The 11,549-nt window shown below is 43.0% G+C and overlaps 1 protein-coding gene across 1 annotated transcript in view; it reads right to left on the reverse strand.

Annotated features, from left to right (window-relative positions):
- Nucleotides 1–11,549, reverse strand: part of LOC108799531 (phosphofurin acidic cluster sorting protein 1-like) — a 235,587-nt gene that overhangs the window by 143,799 nt on the left and 80,239 nt on the right. Inside the window, exons 7-9 of the mRNA XM_018571396.1 lie at nucleotides 7,989–8,143; nucleotides 7,798–7,891; nucleotides 7,513–7,575 (exon numbers count right to left, since the gene is read on the reverse strand). Of these exons, the coding sequence (XP_018426898.1) occupies nucleotides 7,513–7,575; nucleotides 7,798–7,891; nucleotides 7,989–8,143 (312 nt within the window). The remainder of the gene's footprint in view (nucleotides 1–7,512; nucleotides 7,576–7,797; nucleotides 7,892–7,988; nucleotides 8,144–11,549) is intronic.

Here is an 11,549-nt window from a genome sequence, read left to right on the forward strand (position 1 = left end):
GGGGTGACAATTTGGGGTTGAATCAGGCGTGGTAGATTAAGCTCTCCAAATTCGGGGTGCTAATTTGTCTCGGTACCGGGGGAGATGAATAAATTGGAGGCTGTGTATATGATGGAGCCTCTTGGTCCACAGACAGGCAATCTGGGGGTCAATTTGGTGGTCCTTCAATCACAGAGTAACAATCTGGGGGGCCTGTTAGCCTTAGTGGGGTTCCTCAGTCCTGTGGTAACAATCGAAGGGGTTCTTTAGTCCTGTGGTGACAATGATGGTGGTTTTCTCAGTCTTAAAGTGATGATTTGGGGGGTCCCTTAGTCTTGAGGTGAAGATTTGGGGGGCTCTTAGTCCTGGAGCAATGACCTGGAGATCCCACTTAGTACTGGGGGAGGGCAATAATGGGGCTCCCTCAATCCTGGGGTGACAATAATGGGAGTCCCTTAGTTCCAGAGTAGCACTTATTGGGGGGTTCCTCAGTCCTGGGGTGGCAAAGGAAAGGGTCCCTTAGTTCTTTGGTGATATTTGGGTTCCCTCAGTCCTGGATTAATGATCTGGGGGGTCCCTGAGTCCCAGGGTGACAATCTCAGGGGGTCCCTCAGTCCAAGGGTGACAATGATGGGGTGTTCCCACAGTCCAAGGGGGCCCCGGTCACAGTGAACTCACGGGCGGGAGGCAGTGACAGGGTGAAATGTGGTGTCTGGCCTCCCACAATGCTGTGCCTTACGGCGGAGTGTGAGGCAATGTCTCCGCTCTCCTCCTTGGATGCGGCTCTCTTTCCATTTGTCACTGTCCATCACGTAAAGCTTTAATTTTTCAAGTCAATTTCAATCAAAATTATTTATAAACTGAACAGGCTATTCCCCATTCATACCTAGGCATTCTGTGAACATGCATCAAACAAGTGCGCTCTGATGTGCTTGTGGTGCCATTACTTGTAAATGGCAACCCAAACACAGCCAGGAAAAGCTCAGTATATAGCGAGCTATTGCCCGCAATATACTGAGAGTGTCGCAGCCGGGACGGATCCCAACAATACTGTCGTGATCCACCCACCTGTGTGAGTGACAGCTGGCTCTGCCTATCTAGAGGCAGAGCCAGCTGTGCCCGCCCCCTCCCTGTTCGATCCTCCACTCAAAGTTGGAGGATCGAAAAGGGGAGGGGGGAATCCCTGCGGGGAGCGGTGACAGACAGTCACCGTTCACTACAGGGAGACGATTGGGAAGCGAGCGGATCGGCTGCATGTTTCTGCTCCCTTCCCGATCAATAGAGCCAACCTGTGACCGCTTCTTTGTCACAGGTCGGCTCTAACTATGAGGATGAGTGGAAATCACTCACCTCGTAGTTCTCCTTTAAGCCAAATAGTTTTGGCAACAAAATATAGCGACAAACAGCAATAAAGGTGGCCAAGCATTAGAGCCTGTTTATAGCAGATAAGAAGATATTGTAGTTAAGAGAGATAAATAGCAAAGTTATGTATTCACAATAGACTTCTACAATTGCATATGTTTTCATGAATTGTAATATTTTTCCAAATTCAAAATTGGCTGCAGATCTTTCACATCTATATTACATTTGCACGTGTGTTGCTGAGTAATTATGTGTCTCAAAATCTAAGATAGTTCAGTAGTAATATAAATACACATTTGTGCAATTTGCTGCAATGTTAAATGTGATTGGCTTGCATCGGCCATATTGATGTTGATATTGACTTCCTATGATCAAACTTTAGTATGGGAGGTGGTCGTGGTGATGTGTGCCAAATTTTGCATTGTGACGACATACGGTTTGAGAGAAATTGATTGATTTGTAAAAACAAGAGTCTAAGTCAGTATCTTTCTATAGACCTCTACAACTGGACATGATTTCATGAATAATAATTTTTTTCCAAATTTAAAATGGCTGCCGACCTTGGTGACCTTTGGAACCCATATTGTATTTGGCAGTAATGATTTTGAGTTATCATAAGTTTAACATACTTCAATAGTGATATAAATGCACATTTATGCAATTTGCTGCAATGTTAAAAGTGATTGGCTTGTGGCGGCCATCTTGATTTTGGCATTTACTTTGTTATGAAAATTCGCTTGGTTCACCGCACAAATCCATGCCGCACCAAACTGCGCCAAAGCATGTCAAACACAAAGAATTTCCCCCGTGCTTAAAAGCACAGTTGTATTACGCTCTTTTGTGCGAGGACTGGAAGTACCCCTTCAGAGTCATGTAGTTAGGACACAGGAGACAGGTGTTGCTTGCTTGCTTGCTGCTTCCATGCTTAGAGACCCAGCACAGGTATCTGTTTATTGTTTTATATCTGCCCAACCAGAAGTGATGTCTCACACAGCAAACCAGGAAGTGATTTCAAACAGGTGATGTCAACAACCAGAAAATGTTTTCAACAACCAGCAAACCATGAAGTGATGTTAACAACCAACATCACTTCCTCAATACATAGCCAGTCAACAAAACACATTAATACAATAATCTATTACTACCGGAGTGAACTTTATCCAGCATTGCTCAGTGAGCAATGCCCAATAACGTTACTATGATTCTCATGCGTGCTTATTTACAGGGACAACGTCATATTATCTCCGGCGGTTGATCAGGCGCACTAGAGACAACAAACGCACGTTCCTTTCATATACTGCGTTCAAAACAAATGCATCCACGCAAGCCAATAAATCCATGCATTGCACGGGGGCCCCAGCCGGCGTCCATACATTCGCCAAGGCACTACTCCGCCACGCATAAGATATCTACTCCAATGGTTTACTCTTAGTGGGGATTTAAACCAGGTCACGCTCCAATTGGGCGTGGCACAGCAAACCCTGACACGGAGAGACATAATGACAAAATATTACAATACACTAAAAACACATCCTAGTAAAATTTCCACAACAACTTGCTTTGATATTCCATGATAGAGGAGGTCATGGACATATGTGCCAAATTTTGCATTGTCCCGATAAACAGTTTTAAAGAAAATGATGATTGTAGAATATTGTGCAATCCAACATGGCTGCCAAACCATGTAGTCAAATGACTTGTAATGAACATATATGAACACAGCATATCCTCACATAGCAATTTGTATCTCTGTCGCTTTAGCAGTTATGAAAAAACAGATGTTTGAATATTGTCCTAAAACCAAGATGTCTGCCAAATCATGCGACCTATGACCTTTATGTTGTCAGAGATTAACCGCTTGAAGACCAGGTGTTTAGACCCCCTTCCTGGCCAGGCCACGGTGTAGTTATAATTAGCATTTGAAAAAAGGAGCATAAAAATTATAGGAATATATGTAGAATTTTACACAACTCAATATGGCCGCCGAACTATGTGGTCAATTGGCTTGTAATAATCAGTTCTGAGTGTAGATAACAGCATAACTTTAAACAGCAATTTGTACATCTGTAGCTTTAAACCTTTCGGCTGCCATCAATGTATGGCATATGGCGGAACACAACTGTTTCCAGCTGGCCACGTCAGTATGCCATACGTCGGTGGCTTTTACGGTTCTGCTACAAGCTCATTGTCGCTTTAGCGACCATGAACTTTGTACCAGGATGGTTCCCCTGACGGTCCTCTTTAAATTAATAGCAGTCATCAGCGGCTCATCAGCAATTCTTTTTTGTGTAACTTTAAAAAAATTTGAGGGGAAACTTTTAATTTTTTTACTATTTTTTTTTTTCCACTTCACTTTATTGAATTCCTTTTTTCCTATTCAGACCATTCTCTGTAAACCCTAGAGATGGTTGTGTATGAAAACCCCAGTAGATCAGCAGTTGCTGAAATGCTCAAACCAGCCTGTCTGGCACCAACAACCATGCCAGGTTCAAAGTCACTTAAATCTTCCCCATTCCAATGCTCGGTTTGCACTTCAGCAGACCATCTTGGCCATGATTACATGCCTAAATGTATTGAGTTACTGTCATGTGATTGGCTGATTAGATATTTGCGTTAACGAGCAGTTGAAGAAGCAACTAACTAATAAATCAGCCAGTGAGTGTATATTATCCAGCCTGTCACCCTGCTCTGCTGTTGACTGAAGACCTGTAGGAAAAATAAATAGGAAAAACAAAAAAAAAACAGGGAGAACGAAGATCCCCTAGTTGAGAGGTAGGGCCATACTCCGTGGCGCAAAAAAACTGAGCTGCCATTAGCAAGTGGGGGGGGGAGGGGGGGCGCTAAGCCACTAGCTTGGGCCGCCCCCAGGGCTGTGCTTTGCGGTTTTCTTAGAAAAACAAAAAACAACTGGGCGCCTTTCCTGGTGCAGGGTAAAACCTTTTTATTCAATATAAGAATATTCAAAAATATACTCACAAAATAGGAAGCATAGAAAAGCATCAAAATGGACTCACAGTCCTTGATTCAATAGCTGCTGTGGATGTGACAGATAGAGAGAACAAGGAGACACTCCTTGCTTGGAGCTCTGAGAAAGGGTGTGTGTCCCCAAAAGCGCGCTAAGCATTAGCAGTGGGACTCTGTGAGGAGAATAGTCTCTTCAGTGTCTCCTTGATCTCTCCATCTATCACATCCACAGCAGCTATTCAATCAAGGTCTGTCAGTACATTTTTTATGCTTTTATATACTGCCTATTTTGTGAGTATACTGTATTTTTGTTTACTCTTTTATTGAATAAAAAGGTTTACCTGCACCAGGAAAGGCGCCCGCTTGTTTTTCGTTTTTCTATATAGCCTTCTGGACTCCATGACTGGAACGGGGCAGCCTCTACTGGATGCGCAGTGAAGGGGTCTGGCTTATGTATAGTCTTCTTGGCACTAGTCAGTGGATCAGTCGCATTTTTTGGATTTTGCTGTTTTCTTGCCTAGCGTCCTACTCCTGCAGGTGGCGATATAACCCTTTTTTTTTCAATGAAGAATCGGCTATGTCCTTCAATGAACGAAAGAGAAATTCATGATATGTCAAGGGACCCCGGATGACCCCTATTTATACCCTTGGACCATACAGATAAAGTCTGGCAAACTGCCACAGAGGCAACCGCAGGTTGAATAGCTGGTCCTGCAAGGGCAAAAAAAGGCCTTAAAGTTATATTAAAGCCTAACATTTTCTTTTTATCAATATGTACTGTTTATAAACACACTTACCTTGTAACTGCTTTTTCTTCTTTCAAATGGTTTGTACATTGCTCCATAAAGTGCTGGTTATAGGGCAGCTCCATTCCCTTGCGCTGGTCCTCTAGAGCCACCCTTTTGTTCACAGCTACAGAGGAGATGTGGTGACACTGCCTGCACCTACACGCACAGGCAGCCCGAGGTCAAAAAGAAAACCCAAAGGGAATCATTTGCTGTGGCACAAGGCATAATGGGATGTCTAGTCCCTCTGAATGAAAACAGTGAAAGACATCATGTGTGCATTCTCCCCAAAAGGAAATTCAGCAAAGCGGCACACAGGAAAGTAAGTGTGTGCAACTTATTAGAAAGGAACCATTGATTAGGCATTACTAGGCTAATGAGGGCTGAGGGTTTTTGTAATAAAAAGTACTACTTTAAAGAGGGCTTGTAATCTCTTGCCTGTGTGGTCCTTAAAAACTGGCACATTCTCAACAGGAACTGTAAAGGTCAAACAAGAGATGGCACGGACTCCCCGCTTCTGAATGAAGCTATTCTTAATAGAATTTTGTTGTGCAAGCCGTTTTGAGGAACAATGTTTTAGGAGATCCAGGTCACCATACAGCACAGGCTATAACAGCGAGTGAACAGGAAAGGATTTAGCATGTTTAGGCATTTTCAAGGTCCCCAAACTTGTTGCCTTCAGAGGGGATGGTGCAAGCGGTTCTAACTTCAAACATGCGCAAACTGTGTCCACAAGGACAGAGACAGTGTCCTTGAACTTAGGGAAAATCTTAGGAGACAAATCCTCTTCCTGAGAGGACTACTGAGAAACCACAAAGGCTCCTTTCTCCTATCCAGGTAATGCCAAGGCCAGCAGAGTAGAGTCAGAGGGGCCAACTTGCGGGCCCTGTGGCCAAATGTCTCAAGAAATCAGTCATTTTCCCCATATTCTCAGCCATGATGGCAGTAAACTCCTCCCTGGACAGTAAGTCAGAGGAGGGCCCTCCAGATGTAGCAGAGGAGGACCATGATGCTAGCAGGGCAGAGGATAGGGAGCAAAGATTTGGTCTAACAGAAAGTGTCCCCAGAAGGGGTAAAACCCTCACCAGAACCGTTGTCAGGTTGCATTGTTATGTACAATTAAGAAAATGCACTGGTGTCACTGAAAGGAAAAAAATGTCCCTGCATTCGTGGTATAATGGGAGCAAACAATTTCCCTGCATTAACTCCCCTTCTTCAAATAGAAATGGTTGTAAACTCTCCTGTCCCAGCTAGAAATTAATAGATATGAATAGCACACTCCTCCTGGACAGACATAAAGTGCACACTCCCACCTCAGCTAACAGATGTAGCTGTAGCATATTCCCAGTCTAGCATTTTTATAGCCAGAACCAGCTAACTGCCATACCTTCTGCTTTTCGTGTCATGCAGAAGTGATCTTCTAATATCTTAGGCACACATGGTGCCAGTCCTGCCGGGAAGGAAGGCGCCTATTAAATAAATCAGGTGCTGTGAGGAACTGAAGGAGAAGGGAGCACAGCCTGCACCTCCTCCTCCCCTGTGTTGGCTCATAACTCTGTTATTTGAAAAGAGTAGTGATGCTAGTGGTGGGGCAGGATGGATGCTCGGCAACCTGGAGACAAAGAAGGAAAGCTGATTGGCCAGAGTCTCAGGGCTAGATCCTGAGAGTTCCCAGGTATGGTTGCTAGGATGCAGACTGGGCTACATAGTGTCATGTGTTTTCAAGCAGGCCAGCCGCCAGCTCCTTAAAAACCAACAATACCATGCGGCCAGGCTTCCAGCACCATGGAGATGCATTGTGCGGTGTGGTCCAGCCACCTACTACCATTATTGAGAAATGTTTTTTTAACATATTCCTAAATGTCTTGGCGCATACTTTTGGTTGAGAACCACTGCCATAAAAATGAAGGACTGAAGCTTATTTCTATGAGGATTTTCCAAAAATATCCTTCTGATAAAAGGTGCTTGCAACCATCTAAAGTGTCATCCTCTTACAGTAGAAGATGCTGTAAATTGAGTCCACAAGATTTATCCACAGAAAACATATCTACCTTGTCACTTGAGCATGCTCAGCACAGTAAAGGGAGGAATGGGTAGCAGCTAAAAGGCATCAGTCTGTAGTCACCCATGTAGTGTATGGAAACAGAATGCTGGAAAAAGGATGTGTTTATTTTAAACTCCCTTATGCCCAGTGTGGGTCGTAAGGGCCAGCAGAAGGATTTGAAATATAGCGACATAATGTTTGTTTTTTTTCAATGAATGTATTCCCACACCAACCTATTATAAAAGAATGCAACAAAATACAAAGAAATGTTCCGAGTGTGAGCAAACTGTAAAACAACTAGGGAATGCATATAAACAATGAGGTTCCAATATGGAAACAAGTACTGGATACATGCAGTGTTATTCTGTCCACTTATACCTGACTTTCTGTGTCCATGGACTCTTCCCGACGTGGAATTTTCACTTCAACTGAAAGGTCCCCCTGAAACATAGAAGTGCAAATGTTTTTCTATTAATTATATTGTTAACATTAAACCTGATCTATTATTACCATTTGCGTTTACATATATTTTGTACTATGCTTTTCTAAATGGCAGTTTTGTAAAGCTTCACAAACAATGGTGGCCTTATAGGTATGCAAGCATAGTTTGCTCATTATTACATATAATACCATCTCTCTCACTTGCTCATTGATATTACTTACTGGACTGTTGATGTCTCTTCCTTGGCTTCCTTTGCTGTTTAGACTGCCAATTTCAGTCTGGGAACTGGACTGGGAGACACCTTCAAAGAATGGTCTAAATAATTAAAATAGAGACAATACATATAAAATGACTTACCAAAAGTCAGCACAAAGGTGATAAAAAAAGAGAAAGCAAAGGGCATACATTGTACCTCAGTTTTGGTTTGGGGGTGCTCAGGACACTCTCACTTTCTTCTAACTCTGGGCAACTGTCACTTGGGTTAAACATCTCCAGGCTGTCATATAAATCATCAAGATCTTCTTCCCTAATCTCATCACGAGATACATGATCCAAACCAAATCCAACCTAGAAAAAAAGCATAATTACATAGTAGGTGAGATTGAATAAAGACACAGGTCCACCAGGTTCAACCTATATGGTGTGTGTGTGTATGATTCTCAGAGCAAGTTTAGCATAACAAAACTCGTTGACTTATCAATCATAAAGCTCTCTAATGTATGCAGAAAACAGAACGCTTGTAAGGATAAGATATGCTAGACAACAGCAAGAAAAAAACAAATGTATGTGGATTTGTGGGTGGAGTCTGCGCCCACACAGGCATCTTAAGCCGACCACGCAGGCTTCCTGGGACGTGAGGTGTTCAGCGTGACCCTCCCGCCCTTCCCCCTCTTTTCGCAATCTACATACTCAGAGTATGCCCCCTTATTGGCATACTGTCCACTCGGATCATGGCACACCTCAGATCAGTATGTTTGTCTATTTACATTTCCATTTTGCAGGTTAAGCAGACTCTGATTACAAATATATATACAGGGCTTGAAAAATCCACTCGTCAGCGACGAGAGGACGGCGGAGCCCGACGAGCAGCTTGCTGGCCGGCCGTTGTAATTACACAGCCGGCCTGGAGCTTTACATTCAAGCGACCGAGCGTCTCGAGACGCCCGGCCGCTTGTACTACCAGCAGCTGTCACTGCCGTTGCCGGTCCCGAGATCCTCTGTGCCCGATGCGGCCGGGACTGGCACAGCTCTGTGACAGATCAAAGGGAGGTCAGAACTCTCTTTGATCTACTCTCCAGTCCCGGAATGCAGGAAGTGATGTATATTACATCACTTCCTGCATTCAGTGTCACTTTCCAGCTATAGAACAGAAGCTGATGGAACAGAAGCTGACCCCGTCTTTTATGTGTTTTACCACAAATATGGGTAAGAATAGATGTTTTATAACATAATGTTGGGAAACTTATGTTTTTTTTTTTAATTTACTGAAGTTTTCATAAATGTACACAAAAGATGTTTATTTATTATAAACACCCCTGGGTGAGCAGCTAATTTGCTTGCCTCAGTTGTAAGAGAATACATGAGAGCAGATAGTCCATTATGACATCTAAAAAGGTACCTATAATGCACAAGAATCCCACCACAGATCAGAATGGTTTAAAGCAGGGGTCTCAAACTCAATTTATCCGGGGCCACTGGAGAAATTGTTTAGTCACGTGGGGACTGCGACTATATATGATACCAGTGTTAATGTCTGCACATGTCACAAGTGGCAACTGTCACCCATTCGCGTTAATGATCAGGTGACAGCCGCTGCATTTAAACGCCTGCACACCGTATGTAATCATATGTGAAAGGATTACATGCAGTTAGGAATTGTGATTGTTTTTGTAACTGCATGTAATCATATCGCATACGATTACATGCGGTATGCAGGTGTATACATGCAGCGGCTGTCACCTGATCATTAACTTGAATGGGTGACAGTTGCTGCATGTAAACGCCAGAGTAGGGATTCCTGTGCAGGAAAACGCAAGCTTGTGACACAGGAATCCCTAATCGCACCTGAAATATAGGTGCAAATGGGGCCTAATATACACACATATACACACACAGAAAAATATAAACCACTCTGTTTTGCTCTCCAATGTAAGGGGGGCTGTGCTGGTTAATGTTAACATATTAACCCTGCCTGTACTGTGCTGTCACATTTCATTATGAATTGTAAACTACATTTGAACAAAGATCAAGACGCATTATATGGTAATGAGAGAAAGCTCAAAGTGTCCCTAGTCTTTCTATGGGGACAGCCAAAGTTTCCTGTCACTTGGAAATAGAGAGAGAAGCTTGCAAAGGCCTGCTACACAGACATCTAAAAGACATGAAATTATTTATTTATATACTGTATATTTTAGGTATGCTGTGTGAATAGGAACACATAAACATACAGTGGAGTTTTCTCAAATTTGACTGTGCAAAAGTGGAAATGCACTTTTACTCTTTAACAATGTTGAAACCAGAATAAAATTATTTACAACACGGCCCATAATGTACATCATTTTGTACCAACTTTTCTTATTGCATTAAAAAACACTTGTAAGCAGTTGTGCTACGATCTTTGTGGATTTTGTATATGTGGTTGAAGGGGTGCTGGCACACATAGATGATCAGAGTAAATAAAATGGGTGCAATTACAGCAAGCAAAAACAAACAGGCAATCATAGGACTTTTATATTTTTAAAAAATTAAGCTGCAGTTTTTTCTACAGATGGGGGATGCAATACAACAAAACATAGTGTATAATACAACTATAGTTCTATTTTTTCCATTCAAGTCCTTCAAGGGATTTTTATTTTTGCTTATATTAGAATTCTACCTAGACATTTTTTTCAACAGGTGTCATGAAAAAGGAAGCCGGTGGACAGAGGCTTCAACATTTGAATGTGCAAGATATAGTATGCCATACAATCCCGGAGAAAGAAGCGGAGAGCTCTTCTAAGTCCCACTGCTCTAGATCCAAGAGCTCCTATGTGCTTTTTACATTTAATACCAAACAACCAACAAAACAATACAAACAACACCAGCCAAGAAAAAAAAAAACACACAAAAAGACAAATTTAATCCTCTTTTTCAAGAAATCCACATAAGCTGGGTGAGGTTAGAAATTCCTTCCATGTGCCCCATATTGTTTCATAGACCTGAGTGGCCTCATTAAGCTTAGAAGAAACTTCTTCCATGCACATTAGATCATTTACTTCTATTATCCAGTCTTTAATTGCAGGTATCTGTGATTAATTCCACAGTCTGGGTATGGGAGCTCGAGCTGCTGCTACAAGAAAGCTAAGTACCCCCTTCCTAACTGCCTTAATTGATCCTGGGATAATTAAGAATAAAGCGACCTCTGGTGTTTCAGGGATCCCCTCTCCTAACGCTTGATTTATTATCTCAAAGATAGTTTGCCAATAGTATTTCAACTTTCCACAAGCCCACCAAACATGTAGCGGAGGACGGGTAGCCGGACGGGGCTATAGGACTGGAGGACGTGTGGCCGGACGGGGGAAGTCGGTGACGGTGCCGAGGACTGAGGACCGAGGACATACAAGAGGAAGACGGACGGACGGGCAGGCACGAGGATCGAGAAGACCGAGCGACCGGGGGTGATCAGGAGAAGACCCACTGATCGGGGGTGAGAGCCGGAGAATCGTGGGCAGGAGCCGGAGTAACGAGAAGAGGAAGCGGTGAAGTGCGGACGATCGAGAAGGGGGACCAGAGGAGCACGAGAACAGAGTGACTGTCAGAACAGGTCGTATGAAAAGGGGGGGGGAGTAGAGTATCTCTGAGCAAGTAAAGAGGGGGCAGTTTCAGTAGTGGTTAAGTGGTACATATAGTGGGCAAAGGGGATTGTATTGCATTGTATTTTATTTTTGTATTATACTGCATATTATTGTATTGCTTTGCTTTTTACCTTACAGTA

This window comes from Nanorana parkeri, unplaced genomic scaffold (assembly GCF_000935625.1).
Source record: "Nanorana parkeri isolate BGI_ZX_2015 unplaced genomic scaffold, ASM93562v1 scaffold1749, whole genome shotgun sequence".
NCBI lineage: Eukaryota > Metazoa > Chordata > Amphibia > Anura > Dicroglossidae > Nanorana > Nanorana parkeri.